This window comes from Alexandromys fortis, unplaced genomic scaffold, assembly GCF_014885135.2.
Source record: "Alexandromys fortis isolate MF-2015 unplaced genomic scaffold, M_Fortis_MF-2015_v1.1 scaffold_24, whole genome shotgun sequence".
Classification (NCBI taxonomy): Eukaryota; Metazoa; Chordata; class Mammalia; order Rodentia; family Cricetidae; genus Alexandromys; species Alexandromys fortis.
Genome location: NW_026067906.1, coordinates 12,153,970 through 12,169,398, shown reverse-complemented (window position 1 = coordinate 12,169,398; position 15,429 = coordinate 12,153,970). Strand labels below are relative to the sequence as shown.

Here is a 15,429-nt window from a genome sequence, read left to right as displayed (position 1 = left end):
TTAGTTATGATATAGATTATTGTAATTTTTACTTGATAACTTTTGTTATATGTAATTTTGCTCCATTAAAGTTAAAGCCTTCTTTTTTTGTTTAAACAGAAAAAGGGGAAGTGATGTGGGAGTGTCATATATCAATCTGTTGATTTCATTGGTTAAGCAATAAAGAGACTCCTTGGCCCTGATAGGTTAAAACATAGGTGGGAGGAGTAAACAGAACAGGATGCTGGGAGGAAGAGGAAGTGAGCTCAGACTCGACAGCTCTGCTCTCTGGAGCAGAGGCCATGCTTCGCTCTCTCTCAGACTTCACTTCCTCTCAGAGCGAGAGACGCGATGAAGCTCCGACCCAGGATGGACGTAGGCTAGAATCTTCCCAGTAAGCGCACCTTGGGGTGCTTACACACATTATTAGAAATGGGCTAGTCCAGGTACGAGAGTTAGCCAAGAAGAGGCTAGAAGGGCCAAGCAGTAGTTAAATGAATACAATGTCCGTGTAATTATTTCGGGGCATAAGCTAGCCAGGCGACCAGGAGCTGGGGCGGCTGGGGTGATGGGGATGCAGCCCCGCCGCTCCTAATTACAACAATTAAATAGCATAAAAACTGAGTCTTTTCTTACTTTCTACTTTTTTTCTAGAGGAACGCTGACAAGGAGGCCTTATCAAGCAGGGGCAGTTTGTTCTCGGTGTGACAATGCCGACAGATGCACAGACTTTCTATGCAGTAAGATAAAATAAATCCATAAGATGTAAGACCATAAGAGAGCAGAGTGGCTGACACTCACTTTATAATGCTGTTATTATTGATCCCAACTCTAATGCTGTCACTATTCTGTCGCTATACTGTGAACCTATAGGTATTTCCAAACTGCAGAGCCTTCTCTACTCTCCGTGGCCCCATTGCTTCCTGTAAGGAAACATAGGTATCTCAGGGTTAAGGAAAGAGAGCTAACAGTTACTCTCTGAGTGAACGTCACATGGTCTGTCAACATGAGAAGGATGCAAATAGATGCATATCTATCCCCATGCACAAAACTCAAGTCCAAATGGATCAAAGACTTTAATATAAATCCAGCTACACTGAACCTCATAGAACAGAAAGTGCGGAATAACCTTGAACGCATGGGCATAGATCACTTCCTAAATATAACACTAGGAGCAGACACTGAGACCAACAATAAATAAATGGGACCTCCTGAAACTGAGAAGCTTCTGTAAGGCAAAGGACACAGTTAACAAGACAAAATGGCAGCCTATTGAATGGGGGGAAAATCTTCACCAATCCCATATCAGATAGAGAGTTGATCTCTAAAATACACACAAAAAAAAAAAAACTCAAGAAATTGACCATCAAAGAACAAATAATCCAATAAAAAATGGGGTACAGACCTAAGCAGAGAACTCTCAACAGATCAATCTAAAATGCTGAAAGACAACTAAGGAAATGGTCAACATCCTTAGCCATCAGAGAGATGAAAATCAAAACAACTCTGAGATTCCATCTTCCACCTGTAAGAGTGGCCAAGGTCACTTCATAGCTCTCCTTCTGGCTTTGTGTGTGACATAGACAGAAGAGCTTGTGTTGTTTCCACTCGGTTCCTTGACGCGCTTGTGACTTTTCACCGCACATTTGTTTTTAGTCTTTAGAGATGGAAGGCCATTCTGTTATCCCCTCCAACATCAAAGACTCTTCTGTCATTTCTGGTTTGCTACTGAGTCCTCCCGTGTTACATCATCGTGGTTGTCACTGTATTTCTCAGTTCTAAATATTTTATTTGGTTCCTCTCTAAAATACAGCTGATATTTTTCCGCCTAACCTTTTCTTTGAAGGGTGTTTTCTAATAATTTCAATATCTGCCTTGTCTTGTCATTGGTGATTATTACATACCTTTCTCATTTGAGTTGAAAATTTCATGACCAAATTATATCCCAGAACTTGGAATATTTCATTATAAAATATTTGTTCCGTGTTTAAATTTTATGTAGGATATTAATATTCTATTTAGAAATTAAAATATAATCATATCATTTTATGCTTTCCCTTTTCTCCTTCAAGCCCCATCCACCCCTGCTTGCTCTCAAATTCATGGCCTCTATTCGCTTTGTCATTACAAAATATATATGTGTGTGTGTGTGTGTGTGTGTGTGTGTGTATTACTAAATACTTAAATATAGTCTCCTCAGTCTATATGTTACTTGTATGTATATGATTTCAAGACTGGCCACTTGACAGTTGATCAAGAAAATTGAGGGAATCTTCCCTAAGGGAGACTGTTTTCTCCTGCTTTCAGCATTCCTTAGTTACTTAGTTCTTTGTCTAGGGTTTCCTACTCCTTCAGCCAAAACCAGAGTCCTCTTCACATGTTCTGCCCAAACCAGAGAGTCCACAGCGCTGGAGGAAGTATTGCGTTTCAGTGGGGAAGTACTGGAGATGGGAAAGCCAGTAGACACAGCAGTTCATCGGCACTTTGAAGCCTGACGTTCTCTCTCAGTCTGCCTTCAGATAGTTGCTCATCAGAGTTATCATATGCTCTCCCATTAATCCTATGCTACATGTGTATTTTATTCTATAATGTTTTATTCTATAATGGGCAAGAAAAGTTAAAATATAGCTTCTACCATCTTCTTTAGAACCAGAACTGTAAGTTCAGTTCCTAAGCAGTGATTAGGTTCCACTGTTCCGCTTTCTCTTTAAAAACCCACTGGGAATCAGAAGGAAGAAATAAGTATGTTTTGTCTTCATTAGAACTGAGTTATTTCTCTCACTGTCCTACATCTGTCCAAAGGCAGTTGGTTTTCAAGACTGTGTCTGCAGTTGTAGATCCCAAATCCAAAGGAACACATTTTCAAGCTTCAGATAGAATACTTGAGACACAAACTCCCAAGTCCTTTTCTCACACAATAGGGCCAAAGCACAGAACCTGGACTCAACCTCTCATCAACATTTTTCCACCAATGAGAAACATAAGAGCCCATCTGCAGTCGGGAGAGTAATGCTCTCCAGCTTTACGTTTATCCAGGATGTAAAGATGTTCCTTTCTGAGGAAGGGTAATCCAGTAATTAGCAAATGGTTACTACTAATTATTGGTTAAGATGGGGGTGATGCCTATGGTCTTGTGTGGCTACTAAGAGCAGAGAAAGGGCAACAAACCCAACAATTCTCTTTTCTTGAGTAACCACTGAGGCTCCTGTTCCTTTGTGTCTCCCTCTGGCTTGCAGCAATGTCTTCAGAACTACGCTATCTAGTTCTACAGCTTCCAAATATTGTAGTTGTTCTAATGAATGGCAAATTCTAAAACTATGCAGATGATAGCGTTCGTAGAATTCTTGTTTCTGGTTTCAGCTCTACAGTAAAGATTGGGCTTTGCACAGGTGTTGCAACAATTCTACATTGACAAGGTGACATTCTCACTTAAGGGGAAGAAATCGATTTGTCTTCAACTTCCATACTGTACATTCAGAACAAAGAAACAGTGGAATGAGGCTTATTTTGCCTTTACATGTACAGAGTTAACCAACAGTCTATACATAGCTAAACTTTGAGTACAATTTAAAGACAAATAAACATTTTTTTTCTGGGAGCAGCAGGAACTGTTGATACGCAGTCCACATGAGTGCTTCCCCAACAAACTCCTGAAGATGGTGGGAGTGGGAGAGGCTGCAGTGAAAGACATTTGTAAGAATTACATTATAATTAATAGACTTTTAAAGAAACTGACCATTGTTATTACCAAGAGAATGTAAAAAAAAAATTAGCAAGATGGAAAATGGCATAATTAAGTCAGATGTGGTGATGCACACCTTTAATCCCAACACTTCAGAGGCAGAGGCAGGTGGATCTCTGTGAGTTCAAGGTCAGCCTGGTCTACAGAGCAAGTTCCAGGACAGCCAGGACTGTTACACAGGGAAACCCTGTCTCAAAAAAAAAAAAAAAAGAAAGAAAATAAAGAGGAAAAAGGAGAGAGAGATAATTAACACGGTGTGCATATATGAAATTGTGAAAAAATAAAAATAAAATATAAAAATTATGTAATTAATAAAATGGGAGAAGAAAGACACAGATTTTGATGTTCATATCCTTTACATCCAAGGACCAAAATTAAGACTTAAAAGGTGATAGACATGGGCTTTAAAAAAGGCTGAGTGATCATTTCTCCCAAATGTCAGGAAGATCAGTGGTCAGGAACCTCAGTGGTCAGAAAGATCAGTGGTCAGGAACCTCAGTGGTCAGGAGGCTCAGTGGTCATGAGCCTCAGTGGTCAGGAGGCTCAGTAGTCAGAAAGATCAGTGGTCAGGAAGCTCAGTGGTCGGGTGACTCGGTGGTTAGGAGACACAGTGGTTAGGAGGCTCAGTGGTCAGGTGGCTCAGTGATCAGGTGGCTCAGTGGTCAGGAGGCTCAGCGGTCAGGTGGCTCAGTGGTCAGGTGGCTCAGAGGTCATGAAGCTCAGTGGTCAGATAGCTCAAAGCCACCAGTAACTCCAGTTTCATGAGACACCACACCTTCTAGCCTCCCTCACCCACATGAACTAAAACCTTTTCTTCAAGAGCAGATAAACAGTGTATCTACAAAAAATTTAAATTTGTCTAAATATTTAACAAAATACAAAAATAAAAGAAGAACGTAACAAATGGAAACTAATGGTAACAAATGAAGAACAGTGGCAAGGAAGAAGATGCAGTGACATCACCGCCTCTGCTAACCGGTCTTTACGTGCATCACCCATGCGGCAGGAAGAGAACCTGCACACCAGATAGAGCAGGATTCCTTTTTAAGGATGATCTGATAGAGGAGCCACCTCTTAAACTGTGAAGGACCAACAACAAAATGCTAAAATGAAAGTGAAGGTGCAGCAGAGTTCAGGAGCCTAAGAAATAAACTCTAAACTTCACCATAGAGATGCTACCAACGTAAGACAAAGCCCTCATTGGCACTGCGCTGTCCCCCTGTGCCCACTAGTGACCCTCTCACTGCAAGTCAAGAATGATTGGCTTAGAAAGAGAGTGGCTCCAGGTGGGAGGGGAGGCGGGGAGGAAGCAAGAGTACAGGGAGGGGAAACTGTAATCAGGGTTATTATGTGAGAAAAGAATCTATTTTCAGTAGAAGGAAAACTAATGATCTGACCCTCTCCACCCAGTTAAGCAGAAGAAAAGGAATTTGTCTACTTTCAAATGTAATTCTCATTGGAAAAAAAAATAACTAACGTCAATGAATCCCAGGTGGTGGACTTGACCTTGCTGTTTCAGAAACAAAGATGAAATGAAAAGAAAACTGAGAATTACATGAGAAATGAGTAGATCCATATTAATTTGGAATAATATAAATGGGAGGGGCCCTTAGCAGGTCGAAGTGAAGTGTTTATCTAAGGTGACTTTGAGACGTCGTCAGTCCTAGAATCCATATCTCCTTAGCTCTGTGTTTCTCTAGCCAACCAGGCTGGCTTCTACAGAAAGAATATTGTATACTTATTGGCTACTAGTCAGATCAGGATACCAAAGACTTTAGATCCGTGGGTCTCAACCTTCCTAATACAGTTCCCCGTGTTGTGGTGATTCCCAACCATAAAATTATTTCCATCACTACTTCATAACTGTAATTTTGTTACTGTTATGAATCTTGAGCTAATATCTGCTATGTAAGATATCCGATATGCGACCCCAGGTTCAGAACCACTGCCTTAGAGTCTAAGAGCATGAAGGATGGGTGCAGTGCTGTTGGTAATCTTCTTATAGAAGTAGGGGAAAATGTATGCATTTCTTTACAGACTTTAATTTTCTTTCTAGGTAATGCAGATCGTGACCAAGCTACGTGTACGTATTGTTGTCCCTTATTTCTTAAACAAATTAGCCATGTCACATGAAATTTCACGTTCTTCAAGTTCTTGTGTATTTACAGATTACCAGTTCTGGTACCCACCATGGGAAGTGCCCCGCCCACTTGTGTGCGACCCTCTGTGCTTGTTCACCATTTTCCTGAGAGGGGCGTGCTTCATATTGTGCGTCATCATTGTCTTCGTCATACAGTCTCGATTTCCAGATGTCTTAGCCGAAAAGCAGATGCTCTCCGACAGTAGAAGATTCTCAACAGAGGAGGAAATGAGGAGCAAGGAAGAAGAAGACGAGATGGAGGGGACCAGTGAGGAAGGAGAGGAAGAGGAAGAGGAAGAGGAAGAGGAAGAGGAAGAGGAAGAGGAAGATGAAGGCTAGAGAGAGGATGACCTAACAGAAGCCAAAGCCCAATAGAAAAAGAAAAAAATACCAAAGCATTGAAAATAGAATGCTGAACTTTAAGAAGAAAATATACAAACCTCAACTGTAATAGTTTTCCATTTTTCTACATTTATTTAACAAATTTAGGTTGGAAAGCACAAACAGTGTGAATTGAAAGCATGCATTGCACAGAACATATTAAGCTCCTCAAGACAGATAACCACCACAACAAAAGGTTGACTTAAAAGTTCTTTGTGGTATCTGATAGAAAGAGGGAATATTTATATTTCCATCTCTCTGTGTAGCCTTTTTATATGTGTTAACAAGTATCTGAAGTATTAAGTTAATGAAATCACCCATGTAAATAAGGTGCTTAGAACCACTCCGAGTTTACAATAGTCATTTGATAAATATTAGCTTGTTCTTACTATTATTATTATAATGAACAGTAGTAGTGTATGTGATATTCCCATGTGATATCAAAACATAAAATGTTGTTTATGTATATTTGTGAAACAGTTTCCTTGACACAGTTAGAAGATAAATGTATAATTCCTACTTCGTGGTCAGTAATTCATCAAAGACTTTCTGCAGTTTTTGTCTTATAGGTCCAATAAATCCAAAAATTCATTGTAAATAAGCAATATGGCTGCTTTTAAGTTTATATGATAAAGTGCACTTCAAGTAATTATTTGTAGTTAGAATGTTTAGATTCCCGACTCGCGCCGCCCCATCGCAGCCAGCCACAGATGCTGCGGGAGCACTCCCCTGCCCATCCCGCCCCTGCAGCCCAGCCGAGCCTAGGAGTTGAGTGGGAGTTGGCTGCTGGGCCCAAGAGCATCCATAGAGCCCGCCTTGGGGACACACTGTTGGCTGGCTGGGCCCGGGAGGGGCCACACCACCACCATCTGAGCTAGGATGTCCCGACATGAAGGTGTCAGCTGTGATGCATGTTTAAAAGGAAACTTCCGAGGTCGCAGATACAAGGGTTTAATTGGCTACGATTACGATCTTTGTGCATCTTGTTATGAAAGCGGGACACAGCAACAAGGCACACAACTGACCACCCGATGCAGTGCATATTATTAACCAGGGTAGATTTTGATTTGTACAATGGTGGGGAAGCTTTCTCTGTAGAGCAGCCACAAGTCTTTTACTTGTCCCTATTGTGGAAAAAACGGGCTACACGGAAACATCTCTTCAAGAACTTGTTATTTCTGAACATGCGGAAACAGCAACAGAAGTGATTTGTCCGATATGTGCGGCGTTACCTGGAGGCGATCCTAATCATGTCACAGGTGACTTCGCAGCTCTTCTGACACTTGAACACAGAGTCCCTAGAGGTTTAGATGAATTGAGTGGTATTTCACCCTGGCTGGGGGCTGGGAGGCCCTCGCCCTCGTAGATCAAACGCGCACTTTAAGGCTCCACGGGCGGGCTCTCCTCTTCCGTTTCCCTACTCTCCAAGCAGTAAGGAAGCCACGGATCCTATAGCTGAGCGGTTATCTCAGTTATCAGGAGTGAGTTGTTTTGAAGGAGGACAGCTTAACTCTTCAGGGCCCTTCTGCTTCTCAGTTGCAACAATTGCAGATGCAGCTGTGACTTGAGCGGCAGCTTGCGCAGGCAGGCAGGGCAACAACGGGGACACAGCTCGCCATGCCGCCGCCGGTGCACTAACACAAGCTGCATCACCACCACCACCATCACACAGCCCACGGCCACAGCCAACACAGCCGGCAGGCTCTCCAGAACTCCCAGTCCCTATTAACAAGGTTGAATGATCCCAAAATGTCTGCAGCAGAGAGCCAGTCCATGGAAAGCGAGCGCGCAGACCGCAGCCTGTTTGTCCAGGATCTCCTTTCTGCCTGCGTTTATTTTTTTAGTGCCTGAAGAGAGCTCGTCCTCACATGAGGACGCTTGTATTCAAGGGTCGGGTAGACGAATGGGAGGAGATGGCGGATTCTGGTGCTATAGGCTGTGTAGATATTATGCCTTTAAATGTTGCTTCAGAAAACCTAAATTTAAAAGAGAGTAATAATGAAAATGAGCCTCCACCACCTCCTCTTTGATGACCTCCCCACTTGCAGACAATATCCTCTGTGCTGTATTTGCCAATGAAAGTGGACAACAGCTATCCTGGGTTTGTTTGATTTGCTCACGTGTGATTAGACTAAGAGAAAGATAAGCTTCTGTAGTAGCTTTTTTCCTGTGGATGGGGAGAGTCCCTGTTCTCCAGGTGGTAACGCTTCACCTGTAAGTATGCTCTGTAAGTAAGCCCGATAAATTCCTTAGTTTCCCCAGGGTAAATTTTGGTGGAATTTTACCTTGATTTGTCCTTGGGACCTTAAGAGGAGGGGTAGGCCTTGCCTAAGTCTCCCCATGGAAAGTAATTTTAGTAATGCTCAGCTTAGAGAGCAGGATCGGACAATGCTTGGCTAGACATCAGGATAGGACAAAACTCAAGAATGAGTTTGGTAAGAGCAATATGGTGTTGTCCCTCGTACAGGGAATGAGATAAACAAGTGAAATGAAGTTAATTTGGGGGACAATTGCAGGGGAAATTTTGACATGGTGGTTTGTTTGTCCCTATAGGACTAGCGAGGATAGTAGTTGGGACATGAACAGGGCCGAGAGTAATGGAAAAATGCCACTACAATCAGGCCATCTGGGCAGAGGCCCTCTGTAGGGTGACAGTCTTATAGGTACGAAGTGGTATGCCTGATTGATGGATGAGGTATGCCTTCGGTGTATGGGGATGCTCTGAGAACAACGGAAGGTCTGAGACAGACATTGCAAGGCCTGAGAGGGGGCAAAACTACCAGCAAGTAACTGCAGAAGCAGCCTGGGTGCCGCTTTCTCAAATAAGGTGTCAGGAGGGAACTGGAGCCAGAAATGGATATACGGTCTGAGTCTCAACTCCTGGCCTCTGATTTTGCAGGTAAATTGGATGAGAGCAGAGGGAAAATGGAGGTATTTGCCTGCTGCCTCTCACAGCTGGGGGCCAATGGCAGAAGAGGCCCAAATTATAGAACCTCTCTTGGGGCAGCAAAACCTGTGGGCTGAGTGGGGTAGTTGAGGAAGAGAGTTACCTAGAAGTAATAGAAGGCTCTCCTCCTCCGTCCTACCTACCTTTCATCTGGAGAAAGAGAAAGCATAGGGTCCAGTATGCTGACAGAGGTCTAGTAGTAGTCTGGAGCCAAGGACTATGGTAATCAGAACATCCAATGCCAGGAGCTGCTGGATCTGGGGAAGACTTCCAAACAAGCAGTGGAGGAGCCCCTCGCCCCGCCTTGTGAGGCTGTGGGACATGCTGGCAGATAGGGTCAGTTTGAAAGCTGAGAGATATAACCCAACCGTCCCTTCCTGAGGAAAAGGCTTCACAATCTAAGGCTATCTCGGGGCAACCAGTCCCGCATACAAGGCTCATACAAGCCTTTGCTACGAGCGCTTATCTTAGCTGAGGTCCTCATGAATATCAGAAGCAGGAACCAATAGAAAAAGGGCAGGCACTACTAAAAGAACTGGGTATTGGGAAGTGTTGTTTGATGGCCAGGTCACAAGCCTGGTCAAGACTTGTATTTATGGGAGACTAAGAAAGAAATTAAACCAGGGCCTTGAGACCGGTGTAGGATATGGGTTGCAGTCGAGTTACCGGGACCTGCATGAAGTGGGCCAATCTAACCATTTCGGATCCGCATGCAAAAATATAAAATGTTCATGATGTGCTAAGGCAATAGGAGCAAGTTGAGAGGGGAGGAAGCCAGGTAAATTGCACCTTCACATTTTCCGAATACAGACTTGGCTGGACTTGCACCTAGCCAGAATCCTTAGCCACAAAAACTGGTGGGTAACAGAACACCTTGTTGGTCAGCTTAAGGAGGGCTTTAGGGCCAGACCAGCGATTTGTTTTAAGAGTAAAGGGGACAGGTGATCAAAAAGTGCAGGCAGTTCCTATTCTACTCCCCCTGTTGTCTGAGGTTTCTGTTCCACCCAGTACTGCAGAAGTTCAGGCCCAAATAAACACACAGAGGCCTATATTAACTATAAAACTGGTTGGCCTAGTAGCTCAGGCTTCTTATTAGCTAATTCTTACATCCTACATCTTAACCCATTATTCTTGTCTGTGTTATCCTCGTGGCTTCATACCTTCCATTGGTGAGGCATTCTCATCTTGCTTCCTCTCGGTCTGGGTGACAACTGCAGACTGACCTTTCCTCTTCCCAGCATTCTCCTGTTCTCATTGCCCTGTCTCTACTTCCTGCCTGGTTGCCCCACCTATATTTTCTGCCTGGCTATTGGCCAATTGGCGTTTTATTAAAAATAATACAAGCGACAGGCTAAAAGACCATTGTCCCACAGCAGGTCTCTCAGGATGAGACCCTTCCTGGCTACTCCCGTGAAGAAATGGCCAAGGTCGCCGGTAGTTTTAAACTTCTGTAATAACCTGACATTCCCAGGGACCAATGGACGTTAAATTGCCTCACCAAGGATTAGCTCCACCCTCCCACTCTTCGTTTTGGGGTGGCTTGGGACTTTTCATCATTGCTCTGCCCAACCTCTGTATAAAAGTCTTCTTACATGTGGCTTGGCATAAACGCTAGACTTGGAGTGTTTTCCTGAGTCAGAGACTCAGTTAAGAGACAGACAGGCCAGTGAAGAAGTGGAAGAACCAAGCATGGGGACTTAGTTCACAACCAGCCCAAAAGGCCAGGCCAGGTGTTGCTGTGGCATTCTCCGCGTGGTTGGGAAAGATGCAAGTGATAGCCATCAAGGTAATTGGGGGAAGTTCACAGTAGCCTGGGCCTGCAGATATTAAAGGGTATGTAAAAGGTAAAAGTGTGCTCCTCGAAGCCGAGAGGAGATTAGTTAGCATGCCAGCTGGTTTTTATGTCAGCTTGACACAAGCGAGAGTCATCTGAGAAGAAAGAACCTCAATAGAAAATATACCTCCCTAAGAGTCGACTGTTGGACATTTTCTTTTTTTTTTTTTTTTTGGTTTTGTTTTGTTTTGTTTTTTTGTTTTTTTGTTTTGTTTTGTTTTTTGGTTTTTCGAGACACGGTTTTTCTGTGGCTTTGGAGCCTGTCCTGAAACTAGCTCTGTTCTGTAGACCAGGCTGGTCTCGAACTCACAGAGATCCGCCTGCCTCTGTCTCCCGATTGCTGGGATTAAAGGCATGCGCCACCATCTCCTAGCTGGACATTTTCTTAATTACTGATTGATGTGGGAGGGCCCAGCCCAACCCAGCCCAGCCCAGCCCATTGTGGGTGGAGTTCTATAATAAAGCAACAAGCTGAGCAAATCCTCGAGGGGCGGAGTTTGTAAGCACCTCCTGCCTCTGGGTTCCTGATCTGCCTGAGTTCCTGCTCCGATTTTTCAGTGATGAACCGTAATATGGAAGTGGAAACGAAACAAACCCTTTCCTCCCCAAGTCACATTTGTCTGTGGGGCTTCATCACCGCAGTAGTCACGGAAGTAAGACCATTAGGAACCTCGGTGTGAGGAGTAAGTTACTTTCCTCGGCATTGCTGACCACAGAGGCCTTGGCGGCGGCTGAAACAGTAAAGGCTTTGCCACAGCTGTCATGGTAAGACTCCGTCGCTAAAGAGATTGCATGCTTTGACTGCCAGACTTGGAGAGAAAAAGCTAGGACTGGGATCGAAATGCCTCCCTCCTAGCTAGCTCCTGTGACACCAGAAGTTGCTAAGGTCCCTGGGAGAATCAAGGTCAGAGGTCCTGTTCTACTTGGGTTCTGGATACTTCACAACAAAAGTGCCAGGCAACGCGTGTCAAATAGCACCATGGTGGCCCGAGTGTTTCTGAGTAGACCTAGATTTCTGGTTGGGCTTAAGGACAGCGTCACAGGGGGGAAGGTCACATCTGGTACAGGGAGGCAAGAGGCAAAAGACTGTGACCAGGGAAAGCCATAGTTTTCCATGGAGAAGTGTATGTGCCACCTAAAGTCCTTCTCCACATTTGTTTATAATCGTTGTTTCTGCAGTCTAAATATTTGGAAAATTTTCTGTTCTAATTTTTATCCTTTTCCTCACTCCCCTAACTTGCTAACAGCTGTGAGGTGAAGGCAAAATGAAAGGGCACAAGGGCTTGTTCCCTCATTGGATTTAGCGAACAGACATCTCTGTCACCGCCCTCTGGAAACCTTGTGGAAGAGGAGGGCAGAGGGAATGCAAGAGCAGGGGAAATGGTGGGGATGTTGGATGCGGTGTAGGACTCTCCGCAATCAAACAGCCGCCATCTTGAGGTGTTCAGGTGCGCCTGCTTGCAAAGGGTCATCCCAGCTGGACTTGTTGACTTGTTACCTGGCCTCCTAGAGGGTGAGGAGGGTCAGGAGAATCACGTGCTGTCCTCTCCCTACCACGTGCTGTATGTTTCTTTGCTCTAACTGTACACGTGCCCTGGAAAGGGGCTCGAGACAGCAGGACAGAGAAGAGATTAGCGTAGGGAGGGATCCATCAATACGGTTATGGGAAAGTCACCTCTACTTGACAAGAGTTCTGGTGTGGCTTTGGAGGAGAGCTCCCACCCTCTAGCAAGTAACCCCTCACCTATGCTCAATAAGGAAGTCCAATAAGCTTATCAGATCCCCAGGGTGAACTTTGGTGGAATCCTGCTTTGGTTTGTCCTTGAGACCTTAGATGGAGGGTTATGTCCCCCCACAGCATCTGCTAAATTAACATATTATGAACATTTTGTTTAATTACTAAGATGTTCGTAAGTCCAGTACAGCGGTTGATAATAAATGCCTGGTACAGGGAATAGAGAGAGTCCAGCATGACTGGGCCCCTGAGTGTTCAGCATCTTATCTCTCCACAGTTATGGAGAACTATGCAGGGGTGTCAACACAGATGTAGCTGCTCCGGGGAATTTCAGCTCACTTTGACCAGGAAGGGAAAACGCTGTGACTCAGGAGCTGGTGTCTCTGGGCGATGATAAAGTGTTTCTCAGCTCCCCTTTGCCCTTAGATAGGACAGGGCAGTAAAAGAAGCCTCAGATTGGGTCTTCTCCCTCAATCACTTCTGCTGGGTTCTGAGCAGACCCAGGAGTTGAGATTCTCTGAAATGGCCTCTGCCGAGAGAAGACCTTGTCCAATGATAGTGCTCCAGGGCACATCAGCATGACTGCCACCACCACCACCACCACCACCCCCCCAGAATCCAAGGAATTTTCTTCGTCTGGTATTTACAATGAGGATCTGGTAGCATTCCTAAAGATAAACGGAGAAAAGCATGGCTCCTGGGCTCCCTTGATTGTGTTCGCTGAGGTTGTCTGTTTTAACTACGATTTTCCTTATGTCCTTGGACGATTGTATGAATTTATACAAGTAGCATTCTGGTAACTGGCACTCCATCACCCTCTCCTAACTCCCTCCTACGACCAACATCAACTTCCCTCTTCCAGACAAGTCCCCTTTTCCCGTTCATGACGTTTTGTTCCGTTTTGCAACCCTCTGTGTTTATCCTGTGATCATTAGTTTGGGCCTGGCCGTTGGTCCTGGGTCCCTCCCCATCCTCGCACCCAAGCTCCAGAGTATAAACAACTGGAAACAATTGCTGGTCCCCCCCCCCACCCCACCCCTGACTGCCCAGACTCTACCAGTAGCTTATAGTTCGTCCGGGGGAGGGGGAAGAGGAGGAGGAGGGACAGGCCCTATAAGCCTCTGCCAGCCTGTGACTAATGACAGGCCCAATCTCCTGCAGGCTGATGAAGGTTTAGTCACTTAGAGCCACTCCTTAGTTCCGGTTACAGCTTTCTCACCCTGTGGCTGCTCTCCACACTCGGGTAAGTTCTCAGTCTTTCTATTTGGTTCTCTCTTTCATCTGCGGATCAAAACTGGCTGCCCCTGTCCTCTGTTCCTTTGTAGATCCAAAAGCAGCTGCTGGCTTTTCAGTCTGTTCAGCTTCTTTCCTTTTAGGGAGGAGTAGTAACTTCCAAGGGTTTTAGGGAAGTCTCTCTATTGGCCTTAAACAAAAATCACTCTATTTGGTTTTATAGTTAATCCATACTTTATGTAAAAAGGGGAAATCAATGAGTCTCAGTACAGCTTCCAAGTGCAGGAAATTGGCTCCTTATTTATTCAACTGGTTTCTTTTCCATCAAACCCAGCATGGGAGGCAAAGCGGGCCACCACTGACCCCAGCTGCCACTCACTTCTTAATTTGCTCCCTCTGTGGGAACCGGCCTGCAACCTCTTTCTTTCACAGTTATTTGGTTTTGGTGTTTGTTTCTTAAAGTTCTTTTCCCAGACACTTTGAAACTCTCCCTTCCCTCCCTTGGCATGAAACATTCATTCTAGCCAGGACTGTATCTTAAACAGTTGTATATTTTTTTTATATTTTGTACAATTATTGGGGCTTAAGTAAATGCTTGATGGCACCAATTGATGTGTTAACATCAAAGTGGCCATTGCATAAGAGTTCTACTATTCTAATACTAAACTTGATATCCTAAACAAAACTGAAAATCATTATTTTAAGCATCTAACAGTTACTAAACTATTCTTTTACAAGTAGACTATAATTTCAGTTTTAATGTGAGCTGATCTGTCAGTTTACTAACTTAAAAGCAAGAAAATAATTTTGCAGATAAATGAGAAAACGTTTTCTCATCATAAAACCCGAACACTGGACTGTAAGTGATCTCTGTACTGCTGTGTCTCTGTTCTGTCAGAGAGGGAGAGGAATGTTTTGGTTTTGTTTGTTTTACCTCCTGGAGTCCTGAGTGGAGCCCAAGAAAGTCTTTTCTCTTAATAAATCCTGCCATAAGGAGGTATCGCCCTCACCCTCCAAATCAGGACTAGGTATAGTGTTTACTAGAACTACTGAACCAAAGTACAACAAACGAGATGACAAGTGTGTTCACGCTTGTTCCTGAAGGCCAGAACCCTGGAGTCAAGGGCTTGGCCAGACTATGCGCCTTCTGGAGCTACTTTGCCAGCTGGTGCTAGCCCCAGGAATTACTTGCCTTATGGCAAAAGTGTCCATTTTCTGCCTCCATTTTTCCCATGACCCCTTCCTCCTGTGTCTGTTTTCCTGGCTCTCTTCTCCTCCTCCCCATGTCTGTCTTGTTTCCCTCTGTGTCTCTGTCCTGCTGCCCCTGTGTATCTCCTCCTCCTGTCTTTCCTTCTCTCTCTTCCTCTCTCTGCCCCTCTCTCTGCCTGCCCCCCTCTCTCTCTCTCTGCCTGCCCCTCTCTCTCTCTCTCTGCCTGCC

At 44.5% G+C, this 15,429-nt stretch overlaps 2 protein-coding genes and 1 pseudogene across 3 annotated transcripts in view; all 3 read left to right on the top strand.

The window, feature by feature from the left end:
* Positions 1–6,200, top strand: part of Glipr1l2 (GLIPR1 like 2) — a 23,494-nt gene extending 17,294 nt beyond the window's left edge. The window contains exons 5-7 of the mRNA XM_050135510.1: positions 634–719; positions 5,778–5,804; positions 5,890–6,200. Coding sequence (XP_049991467.1) covers positions 634–719; positions 5,778–5,804; positions 5,890–6,200 — 424 coding nt within the window. The remainder of the gene's footprint in view (positions 1–633; positions 720–5,777; positions 5,805–5,889) is intronic.
* Positions 6,201–7,121: 921 nt separating this feature from the next.
* On the top strand, positions 7,122–8,272 carry LOC126497540 (E3 ubiquitin-protein ligase KCMF1-like; annotated as a pseudogene).
* Positions 8,273–11,599: 3,327 nt separating this feature from the next.
* Glipr1 (GLI pathogenesis related 1) overlaps positions 11,600–15,429 on the top strand; it is a 33,764-nt gene continuing 29,934 nt past the window's right edge. The window contains exons 1-2 of one of the 2 annotated variants that reach the window (XM_050135574.1): positions 11,600–11,788; positions 13,920–14,001. The gene's annotated coding sequence lies outside the window, so the exon portion shown is untranslated. The remainder of the gene's footprint in view (positions 11,789–13,919; positions 14,002–15,429) is intronic. The other variant, XM_050135575.1, reaches the window with a different exon arrangement.